This window comes from Oncorhynchus nerka, linkage group LG6, assembly GCF_034236695.1.
Source record: "Oncorhynchus nerka isolate Pitt River linkage group LG6, Oner_Uvic_2.0, whole genome shotgun sequence".
Taxonomy (NCBI): Eukaryota; Metazoa; Chordata; class Actinopteri; order Salmoniformes; family Salmonidae; genus Oncorhynchus; species Oncorhynchus nerka.
Genome location: NC_088401.1, coordinates 63,791,046 through 63,805,052, shown reverse-complemented (window position 1 = coordinate 63,805,052; position 14,007 = coordinate 63,791,046). Strand labels below are relative to the sequence as shown.

The 14,007-nt window shown below is 40.6% G+C and overlaps 2 protein-coding genes across 10 annotated transcripts in view; one reads left to right on the top strand and one right to left on the bottom strand.

The window, feature by feature from the left end:
- The window catches only part of LOC115130834 (LIM and calponin homology domains-containing protein 1-like), a 139,170-nt gene extending 130,479 nt beyond the window's left edge, over window positions 1–8,691 (top strand). For 8 of the 9 annotated variants that reach the window (XM_065019787.1, XM_029662346.2, XM_065019791.1 and 5 more), the window contains 4 exons: window positions 2,486–2,569; window positions 2,948–3,056; window positions 5,178–5,280; window positions 5,578–8,691. In XM_065019787.1, coding sequence (XP_064875859.1) covers window positions 2,486–2,569; window positions 2,948–3,056; window positions 5,178–5,280; window positions 5,578–5,603 — 322 coding nt within the window. In that variant the 3' untranslated portion in view covers window positions 5,604–8,691. The remainder of the gene's footprint in view (window positions 1–2,485; window positions 2,570–2,947; window positions 3,057–5,177; window positions 5,281–5,577) is intronic. The other variant, XM_065019788.1, reaches the window with a different exon arrangement.
- A 548-nt stretch (window positions 8,692–9,239) lies between these two features.
- On the bottom strand, window positions 9,240–12,335 carry LOC115130836 (paired mesoderm homeobox protein 2B-like). Its single transcript, XM_029662352.2, has 3 exons — window positions 11,753–12,335; window positions 10,934–11,121; window positions 9,240–10,633 (listed from the first exon to the last, which is right to left on the bottom strand). The coding sequence occupies exons 1-3, from the start codon at window positions 11,991–11,993 to the stop codon at window positions 10,202–10,204; spliced, it is 861 nt and encodes a 286-aa protein (XP_029518212.1). The 5' UTR covers window positions 11,994–12,335; the 3' UTR covers window positions 9,240–10,201.
- Window positions 12,336–14,007: the final 1,672 nt, after the last annotated feature.

Below are 14,007 nucleotides of genomic sequence, written 5' to 3'. Positions count from 1 at the left end.
GGAGCATGAATGAATCCTATGATTGCTGATTAGAGGTAGAAGTGATAATTCACATAACCAGGAGTTCTTCAATGTGGTAGATGGTGTGCTCCAAAAGGGTTACTTCACTAGAATTCTTTAATATACTATGACTAGTCAGTGTCTCTACCTCGGAACTGCAGCTCAATTTCTCTCTCTCTCACTCACACGCACACAAACATACTGTACTCACATACTGGAGAGACTTGGGTCACTCTGTTTTCATGAATATAGAATCTGGGTCTATAAGTGTTGCACATCCAAAATATTTGAAGGAAATAAAGCACAAGCACCAAGGAGATAAGATTGTGTGTTACATAAATTGCATAGTTTATGGACAAAAATGTACACAATGCAATTTGACATACAGGTATCAAGCAGAAACAGACTTTAAAAATAAAAATAATTTTGCTGCCAATCAATATTACAAACTTACAGTATTGTGTGTGTGTGTGTAACTAATAGCAAAGAGAAGTTTTGGAATTGGCCTAATCAAGACCAAATTAAATCTGTGTGACATGATACCCTTTGGATTTATCATTTTGAATGTCTGTGTACTAGCTAGTACACAGTGTAGGTTTTAATCATGACCAGAGGGACCTCCTAAGTGCCAAATTATCCTAGGTAGATTTAAAAACAGCATAATTCTGCGGTTCTGGTGAGAACTGGCAAAATGTTTCACAAACTCATCCATGTTGAGGGAGCGTGCCCTCCTTGATTCAACACTGAGGATTCAGAGGTGACTTAACCTGTCATCAACCATTGTTGTCCTAAGGTGGGTTTTAATCCGTTTTAAAGCTGAGAAGCTTTTAACAACAGAAATCTTACAAAGTCGAAAAAGCTCATGGAAGGCCTCTTTTTTTAAAGATTCTAGAAACATAACAAAGTCGAGGAGAGTAGACTGTCTGTCCCTTCCACTTTTCTCTCTTATCAAGAAGCCTTTGGTTTGATGTCCTCTAAATCTGACTCAAAGGTCTGAACGAAGGCAAACAGAGGCTCCTCATTCAAGAATGATGTAGTCTTTTGGTTGAGAGACTAAACCCCTTGCATTCTCGCAATTCTTCTTCTCTGCAGCTCAGCTATGAGTCTGTCAAGCACCTGATAAAAGATATCTCTTTGGAAGCTCTCACCATCACTTTGGTCACTATTTTTCTGTCCTACAGTGCTCATCATCAATGAGTCGTGAACTCTTAAGCTTGTTTTTAGGCTCTTTGACACACTGTTTATCCATTTATTTTGCAGTGCTCTTCAACCTCTTTACATAGTTCTCCAAAGTAACCCTCACTTCTGTAGTCCTGTAATGTGTCTGTAAAGGCACCTACTAGATCCACAGCCCTTGATAGATTAAGAGCGCTTGATTGGAACATGTCATTTGGCATCACTGAGCACTTTACAAAAGGTAACCAAGTATGATATCCTGTAGCACTCTCAGAACTGCTGGTAGCCTGTCCCTCAGATTACGGCATGCCCACCTTACATCCCTCTCTGTAGTTCTCTGGGCTGCTGTGGATATAGCTCTTTCTGAACTGCAAGCCACTTGAGATGAACGTACGAGCCAGATACAAAGTTATAAAGCTTCTGCAGGAGAGCAAAACAGTTAACTGCCTCAGGTACTGATTTTACATCATTGACAAGAACCAAATTCAAACAATGTGCATTAGAGTGCACATAAAATGCAACTCTTGCACTGTTTTTAATCCGAGCAGACACACCAGAATGCTTTCCTCTCATGACGGATGCACCGTCATAGCCTTGCCCCACAAGATTATTTATGTTTTTCAAGGCAATAGCCAGATCATCATTTTTATGAGACCTGCTGCATCTAAGCTTTCAGCTGACTGAAAGTGTAAAAAGCTTTCGTGGATGGCAGTTGTAATAGTACCTCACAACTAAAGACATTTGTTATTTTTTCTTTTAAATCTTTGGTTTCATCTACAATTACACTTAAAAATGTCACTTTGTACCATCTCAGCTCAGCCCTCAAGAACTTTGTTCTGGATTTGGTGGCTTGTGTACTTAGCATTGCCACATGCATTCATCCTTTTATCTATGAGAGGGTCATGCTTGGCTATTTCTTTTAAGATTGTCAAACCATTACCCTTGTGAATGACCTCTGAACTATATTTTGAGTGGCAGTTAATAGGAGCACATCTGCAATTGTTTTAATGGAAGTACCATTTTCCTCCACTTTTCCTGTCCTCATTTATGACGTCTAACATTAATGAGTTGCTGTCAATAGCCCTTTTATGATGATTCCAAGCATACATGGCATTGATAAGATGCTCTGCCTTCGAATGGAGCTTAAACCCTATGGTCCACATAATTGGTAGCAACGTTGTATTTTCACCTGTAGAACCTTAAATATTGTTTGTTCGGCTCATATAGTTTTGATTGGTCCAATTCATACTAAAGGTTTCAATCATGTCCATGTTGCTAGGGAGGCCTTCATGTTGCTTTTCATCTTCAGGTGTGGCTCCATTGAATCCATGGGGCCCAGTCCATCAAACTCACCCACCACATGCCCATCTGACATGCCTCAATCTCCAAACAGGTACAGCCATCAGAGGGCGCCAAACTCAGCTCCTTGAGGCCACTCACTGCTGCTTTTGTCATCTGTTATATTGAGAAGGATATTGAACTTGCTGAAAATACAAGGTTTGATCTGTGCTTCTCTGTGAAAAGTATCATGTCAGCTCTGTAGAAGACATTGCTGATATCTCTATCCCACACTACTGTATTAAATGTATAGATCAATATACTGTACTAGATGTGAATCTGACGAATCTAAAAGCATCAATCCCTCAGTTCTTCATTCACTATCACTGGACCATATATCCACTGGACCATACTTCATTTGCCACTGCGGTCATTCAGTTTATGCTGCTCAGTGGTCAGTCTGTTGTAGCCTGAACTGGGTTCTCCCCTGCAGGTCGGTGAGCGGTAAGAAGCTGTGCTCCAGTTGCGGTCACCCTTTGGGAAAAGGGGCAGCCATGATTATTGAGACCCTCAGCCTTTACTTCCACATCCAGTGCTTTAAGGTCAGTGTCACTCAGGCAGACTGTGTTAAGTCAGAACCCTTTCACCACACCACCACAGTTAGTATGAGGCTACGTTAGGTCAGAACCCATTCACCACACCACCACAGTTAGTATGAGGCTGCGTTAGGTCAGAACCCTTTCACCACACCACCACAGTTAGTATGAGGCTGCGTTAGGTCAGAACCCATTCACCACACCACCACAGTTAGTATGAGGCTGCGTTAGGTCAGAACCCTTTCACCACACCACCACAGTTAGTATGAGGCTGCGTTAGGTCAGAACCCTTTCACCACACCACTACAGTTAGTACCCGGCTGCGTTAGGTCAGAACCCTTTCACCACACCACCCACCACTGTTAGTACCAGGCTGCGTTAGGTCAGAACCCTTTCACCACAACACCACAGTTAGTACCAGGCTTGCGTTAGGTCAGAACCCTTTCACCACAACACCACACCCATCCACAGTTATTAACTACAGGACTGTTAACTAATGTAATTGATGATGAATTCCAATCCAAGCCCTAGACCCAACCTCCAAGAAACTCCTTGTTGATCTTCAAAGATTGTATAGGCCACAGGAGGTTGGTCACACCTTAATTGGGGAGGACAGGCTTGTTGGTAATGACTGGAGCGGAATAAGTGAAATGGTATCAAAACATGGTTTCCTTGTGTCCATTCCAGCCGTTATTATGAGCCGTCCTCCCCTCAGCAGCCTCCACTGGTATAAGATTTAAGTAACCTAATGTATGGGTTAAAGAAACACCTGAAACTAGATCCCCTACTTACTGGTCTTGACAAGAAGAAAAAACTATAGGGAGGTTGTCTTCCGCACTGTTCAACCAATCCAGTAAATGTGGAGGAGGAGTTAAGATGGAGTGTTCCCTTGTTAATTTACAAAAGCGGAAGTCGCGTCAGACTCTCTTGCCATTTCCCCTGAAAACCAGAACATCCGGTGGTTCGGGACTCAGAGGCTAAGGTGTCAGCAATATGACAGATTTCCCACCCGACCAATCAGAAGGCAAGGTGAAGGAATTACCATATTGCTTAAACCTTTCCAATCCTCTCTGATTAACACACTCACCAATGTCAGATCAGTGATTACTACAAGGAAGGAAGGAAAGAATTATGCATTTTCAAAGTATTCAAACAAAGCATATGTCTTACACTATGTATACAAAAGTATATGGACAGCCCTTCAAATTTGTGGATTCCCCGAGGAAGGCACCTTTCCAACAAGTCAGTTCGTCAAATTTCTGCCCTGCTAGAGCTCCCCTGGTTAACTGTAAATGCGAAGTGGAAACATTTAGGCGCAAAAACGGCTCAGCAGCGAGGTGGTAGGCCACACAAGCTCACAGAACGGGACCGTTGAGGGCTGAAGCGCAAAGCGTGTAAAAAAAATCTTCTGTCCTCGGTTGCAACACTCACTACCGAGTTACAAACTGCCTCTGGAACAACTTCAGCACAAGAACTTTTCGTCGGGAGCTCCATGAAATGGGTTTCCATGACCGAGCAGCCGCACACAAGCCTCGGTTAGCCATGCACAATGCCAAGCGTCGGCTGGAGTGGTGTAAAGCTCGCTGCCATTGGACTGCGGAGCAGTGAAAACAAGTTCTCTGTAGTGATGAATCACGGTTCACCATCTGGCAGTCTGACAGACAAATCTGGGTTTGGCGGATGCACGAATGCGTAGTGCCAATTCTACAGTTTGAGGAGGAAGAATAATGGTCTGGGGCTGTTTTTCATGGTTCAGGCCCCTTAGTTCCAGTGAAGCAAAATGTTAGCGCTACAGCATACAATGACATTCCAGACAATTCTGTGCTTCCAACTTTGTGGCAACAGTTTGGGGAAAGCCCTTTCCTGTTTCAGCATGACAATTCCCCCGTGCACAAAGCGAGGTCCATACATAAACGGTTTGTCGAGATCAGTGTGGAGGAATTTGACTGGCATGCACAGAATCGTGACCTCAACCCCATTGAATACCTTTGGGATGAATTGAAACGCCCTTAATTTTGGAATGAGATGTTCTACGAGCAGGTGTCCACATACTTTTGTTGATGTAGTGTACTTTTCTTCCTCCTTCCTCTCCCTTCTCTCTCTCCTCTGTCACTCTTCCCCCTGCAGTGTGGGGTCTGTAAGGGACAGCTGGGTGACACCACCACGGGGACAGACGTGAGGATCCGGAACGGCCTCCTCAACTGCCACCAGTGCTACATCCGCTCCCGCTGTGAGTCACACAAAGTCACATCCCCGCATGCACACACACGGATACACATTTGCATTCTCTCTCACTCACTCTCACACACCTATACATTTGTCTCCCTCACTTTCACATGATAAATAGCTACATCACACCCTGATTAGTTCATTGCCCTTTTCACAGTTTTAATTTAACGGATATAAGAGTATTGTGTACCCAATTGCCTCAAGAAATACATGTATTTTTCCTTAATCCCGTTAAATATGATAATCAACTATTAGAGAATTTACAGTTGTCCTTATTGTTTTGTTGCTCTATTTTCAGCAGCCGGCCAGCCAACCACATTGTGACAACGTTGGGTCAATGGAAAGCTCACAGAGAAATTGTCTCCCTTCTTCCTACTTCTCCATATAATCAACATGTGTGGAATGTGTCTTGTCTGTCAATGCCTATGTGGGGATTTTCGCAATGTCTGCAAATCACATCCTATCGGGTTTATTGAAATGGTCCAAATAATGCCTGACATTGGAAAGTTGTGTGTACATAGAATATTAGTCCGACTGATCATTGTCAGCCTATTGATTCTGTTGGCTCTGTATGATCACAGCTCAGAGGTTCTCACTTCCTCGTATCCATATGCACCCACAAGCCCTCGAGAGGATGGTGGCCATTTTGAATCTGAGCTCTGATACTGTAAATATGGTGTATACAGTATAACAGCCTCCATCACTTCAAAACAGTATAGGAAACTCATGAAAACATTAATGCAATGAAGTCCAACCAACAAATTTGGCACTTAGACAAAATATTTGTTTGTAAAGTATACCCTTTATTTGAATTGAATTATTCTCTGGTATCCAGGTTGTTAGATAGGCCTTATTAGTCTTTAGTTTGTAACTTAAGCTTCTAATTTGGTTGCTAGAGAAGGTTGTCATGATTTCCAATAAAAGTTTCAAGTAATAGAAGTGTATTCCATTTTGCCAACTTGAGATCTGTAGGAGTTTTTCTCGGTGGTCAACTAAAGGCTTAGAAAAGCCTGCTTTGTTCCTCCCGATTTTCACTTAAACCACAATTAACCCAAACTCTGGTTTAAATTCTGAAAGTTAAATTGTTTAGCTAACTATCTTCTTTTCAGGCAGCTCCAACACTGTCTTATCGTTTATTTCTTCCGTATTGCTTTAGTAGCCTACTGGATACAAAAAAATACTGTGCTGTCACTAGGCTATAGGCCTACATACATTACAGTAACTTTGCACGTCGGCCTGACAACGTTATCCTTTTCTCTCTTTCTTTGCTCAAAAAAAATGTCCGCTCACAAAGTTAGATGTACTTGATTTCAAAGCAATAACGCGAACTGATGCATGTAAACTGATTGTGGAGGTAAACAACCGTCATGGATTCATGCTACTGTACTAAACCATTCCGTAAACTCTTAACCGGTTCTCTTTAGGAATTTCAGGCTTGGAATGTCATGAAACGTGCCTTAGGTAAACAGGTGATTGCACACTCAAGGGAAGGGAATCCAAAGATGTCCACTTAAAGGAAAACTCCACCCAAAAACTGTCTTTTGGTATTTATTTCATTAGTCCATTGATGATATAGTCTCAACTTGATTATTGACAAGAAAAACATGATCAAGAATATCACTTAAAATACAGAAATCAGAAATAGGCATCATATAGGGATTATTTCTGTATTGTGTATGTTACATGTCTTTTAAAACGTATTTGCTAACAAGCAAAACATTTTGAGACTATATCAACAATAGACTAATGAAACAAATGCCAAAGTTTCGTTTTTGGATGGAGTTTTCCTTTAAGTGTGATGGGGTAGGATGGGAGATTTTTGTCCAAAATGCAGGAGAAACAGCACGAGAGCTTAAAATCACCCCACCAATTTGTTTTGTTGATATTCCCATTTATTTTTTTACTCATGTCAGTCTACCAAACCTTGTTTTCTCATGATTTCATGATTTGCAGTGTCTTTCCAGGTTCAAAACGGAATCTAAAATATATCTAGGATATATGGTTGACATATTTAATAGCAGCCTTTCCCAACAAAAAATAGGATGACCATTGATTTTTTTATTTTATTGTGTATCCGAATGTTTTGACATTATAATGACTCTATATGGGCCTCTCTATGCTCTGTTGACAGTGATGACGATTTTGGTCAGCAATAGAAACCCATTTTCAACAACAAAAATATAAATTAAGCATACTTGTTGCGTTGTGAAATTATGGCTAAAATGTTCTTACCAGCAGGTGCACTTGATTAACATTTGGCTGCTAAAGACCAGTGCCAGCAGTTTGAACGCCAATTGTGAAATTATAGGCTACTATGGAGCCATTTCAGTGCCAACAGAAATTGTATTTGAATTTCATAATTTCGAATTTGTATTAGGATTTTGAATTTGATTGTAATACTTTTGAATTTGTAATCGTTGAATTCAGCTTTAGCTAATTGGGCTAACATAGTCTTGTGACATGTAGGAGACCTTGTTCAAACCCACTCAGTCACAAGAGCAAGATTTAATAGGGAGTGGAAAGGCTACCCTTAGAAGGGCTATGGCAGGACTATTCAACTATATTCTTATGGGGGCCAAATTGTGTTTTTTGTGACTCTCTTCTAACTCTGATTGTTGTCATCATAGAAGGGAACAGAAGGCTCCAGAGAGTCTTTGCTTTCAGGAATGGGGTCATGATAGCTCATAGCCAAGACGGTTCAAAAGTTGACGCTAAATTCATAGGAAGAAAATAAATTCAACATGTCACATTGGCTTCAGAAACTGCATGAAGTTTATGTTTTTACAGAGTGAGCATTTGATTATCTGTTCTCTACCTTCCTGGTTGGCAAAGTACCAGGATGTTGTCTCAGGTTTTGAATCTGAATTTAAAGAACTGAAGTTGAATATATGAAACTTTGATTCACTTGAAATGATGGTTTGTAAACTTGATTCACAGACAATGAATGCAATACTTACCATAAGTTACATTTATGAATTCAGTGATTCAATTCATGCATTACAAATTCAAAATAATGGAATTCAAATAAAATGTCTGTTGGCACTGAAATCGCTCCATAGGTTGTTACCAGTGGTGGATATAATGTATGTCCAAATGCTATCTTGAAATAAATCCATAGCCTACTCTGTCAGACATATGATCCATTCTCAACTTGTAGCTTACAACTTTCCCTGTTTCGTCTGAGTTTATTTTTCTGATATAGTCCTACCATATTTTTAGGCTTCGGATCTGATTGTCTTTTTACTTTTACTTAGGAAATTAATACATCTCAGCTGATACTCTGCGTTCTAAGTTCTGTATTTATTGTAATATTCACCTGAACATTACCCGAAGAAAGATAAATGTGATGTTCAAATGCATTGGCTTTATAGCATACTGTATGTTTATAAATCAAATGTAACAAATGAATGAATGAGCTTGTCCGTGTCTTTCTGTAGTTAAAAGATAATGAAATAATGTGGGGCACCTGCATGTAGTCAACTCGACTCAATTCGGCCCTATGCCTTTTTGCTGCGACGAGGATGAAAGCAAAAAGGTCTATTTTTTCTGGATTTAGCCAGCTAAAGGCAGGCAGAGAATGGGAAAGGCTAACCACGACTGTTTCGATGGGATTACTGCTGAACAGTCAGCCCTTTGTGAAAGTAACCCTGATCCCATAGCCTGCGTTCTGTCGCAAGCCGCTATCCATGGTGCTGAAGTAAATTCCCTAAAAAGGTGTCTCTCAGTGTAGGTGACTTGTATAATAGAGGTACATAGTAATACATTATAGAATCCATGACAATAGCTTTTAAACAATGTGATACACTTCCGAGAACCAAATCTGACATGGATTGGGGAATCAGAAGAGAATAGTAATTTGTGCGAATTTGGTTAACCGTTTTACATCTAATGCATGCAGAATGGTAGTTTAACCTGTTTGTACCTTTTTGTCTAAAGATCAACAAAGAAAAACATGACAAACAACTTTGATTATTTTTATCAACAACCATTTCAATGGTACACCTGGAAAACTATGTGCACATGTAGAAATATTTCCTTAAATATAAGCATTCATTACCTACATATAAATAACTTTCAAATCCTGGACAAAACGTGTTACATTATGCTCACAAAATGGGGGGAAATTATTATAAAATCGGACAAAAAATACATGCAAATAATAGTGAAATAACACTGTTTGCATACATTCCCTTTTTTTACCCAAAATAAATTCGCCAGTGGTAACTTTGTAAAACGTCAAAAAGACTTCGTGATTCTAAAGGGACTGGGGAGTATGGCCTATGGTCAACTATAGGATAGATACAATAATACATATTAACACTATACAATTGAGCCACAAAAACACAGCTGTAGAAAGACTCACAATACAATTACATATTCCTGTCAACAGTGAACTTTTGTACTTTGTGCCTTTTTTGAAGAAATAAGGGTGTTCATTTGATGTCAACAATTGAAATAAACGAAATTGTTCACGAGCCCTGAAACAGTGGTGTATAGGCTACTTACACTTAGCAAGTTGCATCAGGAAATGAACAAAATAGTCTCTCGTTCGATAATCAACAGAGACATTCCATATATCGAAGATCTTCAGTCAAATCAGAATGTTGGCTACTTAAACAAAACAAGCAGTTGTACAGTGTCTGACATTTTGATGACATCTGGTCGTATGATGGGACACTGCTTATGACTCACAGCAGTTTGTGGTTACTTGAACCAGACCGCTATAAGTGCAGAATGACCATAATACTGGACGATAACCGAAAAGGAAGGACTGAGGCAAAAAAATTAAAGTAGTCATCTTTTTACAACTGCGGTTATGATAGGCCTATCAGTGTCCTTCAGTCTTTCTTGTAACATCCCTCATTTCACGACTCAACACTCCTCAGTCACCTGTTTGATTTTGTCAGTGGGTCTCCGCTGTATTAGAACATGCTGGTCTTTACTAATGTAGCTTTGGCTCCGTTCTGTCTTTGCAAAGAGGACAGTACGCTGGCGAACGGTCCACCCAATGAGTCCGGGATGGAGGTGATGGTACCTGGTGCAGAAGCCCAGCCTTGACTCGGTGTGTTTCCACACATGCCGGGAGCCACCGACGTCTTCACTTGGTCCACTTGTCCGTTTCCGCTGGAAACGTTGACCTGGCCACCGGTTGGACTGGGCCCACCGCAGTTAGAGGTTGGGACAGAGTTGGACCCCGGTCCTCCCGTGCTGTCAGGGTCGGTAGATTTGGCCTCTTTACTGTCTTCTTCCCTAGAGTCCGACTTCTTCCCGGAGCCGTTCTTGGCAGCGGCAGCGGCAGCAGCGGCCGCGCGCTCTTGCTTACGGAATTTGGCGCGTCGGTTTTGGAACCACACCTAGAAAACGAAAAACGGGTTCATTAGACTAAATAGTCCTACTGTATGTGTAAATGACTGAAACTAGTCATGCTGACAATATTAGACATTGACCGTCGGAAAACAACTCTCGTGTAATTATTCACACATAATCAAACAACAGTGTAAGCCTATGAGTTCTGTATGGGCCTAATGTTGGTGAAAGTATTTTTAAACCATATAAATGTTTTAAAACCCCACAATAATAGTAGGGAACCTTGTTCTTAATGACTCGAGTTTGGAAAAGACGGTACACTTTGACGAGGTGATAGCATAGCCTACCTGCACTCTGGCTTCAGTCAAATCGATTTTGAGCGCCAGCTCTTCACGTGTGTAGATATCTGGATAGTGGGTCTCAGCAAAAACCCTCTCCAGCTCCTTGAGCTGTGCGCTGGTAAAAGTGGTCCGAATGCGCCTCTGCTTTCTTTTCTCGTTCAGTCCGCCATGATCCGTAAAGAGTTTGTAAGGAACTGTGGGAATAAAATGTAAACGTTAAACGTATTTGCAATGGCAATAGCTGTAGAGTAATATTAACAAAGTTGTCAGATAAAAATCTATCCGAATTAAGAATGATTATGTTGGAAATCGAGTTATGTTGTTATTATATTCTATAATCTGTTAGAATACTTGTGGATTAGTGTTAAAATGAGACCAGTGATGTACTGTAATGTGGTTAACTGTAATGAGAAACAAATATTTGCTTTGATATTGGGGTTCAAGTTTGGAAACTTGTCATAATGTTGCCATCCGTACCCGTTGTTGCTACTGTAACTCCAATTATGTGTCAATAATGAGCTTAGATCTTTGGTTATCTAATTATTTGAAGCTTTATATCTCATCGCAAAGTAAATAAATTATGCCTATCATTTTGGCAGCTTAAGATAATGTTGTTGGCGGTTTGGGTGTGACTGGGATAGTGTAACCCCATAACTGAATTACCGCTTGCCTGCAATCGCTTCTAACGTGATAAATTCTTTCATTTGTGTAAGCAAATTTCGTTTGGTAAATACTAAACACATTTCCATTTTCAAATGCAATCAAGGCGTCCTATATACCCGGGTAGAGACCGGGGAGTGGTGAATAAAGTTGGCGGTTGCTTACCTGCGGCGTATGGGCTGCTTTGGTGGTCCCGCAGTGTCCCCAGACTGCAAGAACCCGGCGTAAGAGACGGGCAGCCGGAGGTAGCCCCAAACGTGGTCCTGATCGGATTGTACTGAAACCCACTGGCTTGACTGCACGAGCTGAAGTCCGCATAGGCTGATGCCAAGCTCGATGTGTCCATCCCGGCCATACATGATTCGTAGGCAGAGGAATTTAGGTAAGAATACTCCATTTTATACATTTGAAAAGGCTCAGTGGATAAAGAAAGCAGCACTTCCAAGGGGAAAAAATCGAAACTTCAAATTTGATTACAAAAACAATGATAATGACGCGAGATGAGATGGGGAGAATTGACTTGCTTGGATTTGACTGTTTTGGAAAGAGGCTAGACCGTGGGTAGATGTGCACTGCTCGGCGCCTGCTCCAAAACTGGCCTCCTTTATAGGAGCTTCGCCCTGTTTTATGAAAAGCCCTCTAAGAGCCGCCTAGCCTCAGGTCTCTAGAGCATATAGTCCTCATAATAAACTTGGCTCTTTCCTCTTGGACAATGGCAAAGCGTTTGGTCTTATTGCTAGCGCTTTTACATGACAATAACTCATCAGTCTATTGGGCTGGCACTGGGGGCCCGCACTGTCCAACCTCCCTATCATTGATCCCCTGCATCTCTAATTAGAATTTAATACCACACCATTATGCGCCAAGCCCCCCCCCCCCTCCCCGCGCGCCATCCACCCTCCTCTCTAACCACCGTCTTGCTCTTTAATTCAATCACACCACTTGGAAATAATGAAAGTTGGGTGACGATTCTCCCTGATCCAATTTTCCCCAAGCTTTTAAGCCTTTTAACCAACAGTATACCTTAGGCAGAATTTCTGATAGTATTCCCTCTCTCTTTTTTGCCTTTGCACTCTTTCTTGGCTTGAAGTGCGGATCATTACACATGATGTAACATTATTACAGAAGGGTGGATTGTATTTAAAAAATATATTATTATTATTATTATTGTTACTACTATTATTGGGCTATTGTTGTTATTTTGCCCTGCCACCGTCCAACCCTAATCCTAACCCTGCCATCGTCTAACCCTGCCGACGTTAATGTCTCTTGCTTTTGTTAAATGAAAGCAGTCTAAATGAAAACAAGAATGGTAGGCCTGTAATGTTACATGTTTTAAATGCACATGATTGGATATAGGCTATTTCTATAGGAGATAATTGATGGGTATAGGATATTCCTATAGAACAATTATGATATATTATTTCAATTCCGTAAGGTAAAGCCACAGAATACGTTTTATCTGGAGGGAGGGGGTGGGGGTGTAATTCGTTTTATTGCATTAATTATTCTCTTCATTTAGCCAATAGCTTATTTCTAATGAATGTAACTAAGTCGTGAGCAAGTCATCGGACCTTTTAGGCTGATATTAGGCTAATTGGTAAGGTGTTTACCCGATCCTGTTGTTCTATCATTGGATCAAGAGCCTGCATGTCGACGTTTCTGTTTAGTCCACACACTATTTCTCAAAACGCATTCTTGCCTTTCTAAAAAAAAAAATGCTGTGTAGCAACATTTAATTTGTTGCGCAATGTTTATTTTTCTTCCACTGAAATAGTATCTAACGGGAGTGTATCAAAATTGTGTCTGTCTAGGCACAATTATATTTTCCGCATCAATTGAAATGGATGTTCGCTGTGAGGCTATGAAAAATAAATTGACATGTTGCACATATATATATATAGGGTTAGTCAACTCAAAAGAGCCCCTATAAGATTGTCAATTTTAGGGTTAGACTATCATTCAAAGTATTTATCTCCGTTTTTTTTACCATGAAAATTAAATGAAGGCATCGGCCAAAATGGATCTTTCATTCCTTGAAATAAACGGACAAAGGAGTCAGAAAGACTTAGCAACAAAAAGTAAAATAACTACCGTTTGACCCTTTGTTGGTGTCTCTAGAAAAGAAAGTAGGCCCATGCATTTCTTTCTGAAGTTCAAAAGAGGAGATAAAAGGTGCATTGAACAACAAAAATGGGTATAACATAACATTGAATATGTTATGCTAATAAAGTCCTATGCAATCGATTATTATTTTTCCACAATTGCTGAAGCGTTTCAGTGTCTTTCCCTCTGTTCTTTACGCGTTACCCATTCAATGATGAACGACAATAAAAAGTTCATTCTTTCTTGACACAACCTAGACCCTTTTATGTAAATGGTTTCTCTTTCTTTTTCCTTCTACACGAGAGTTGTGACTA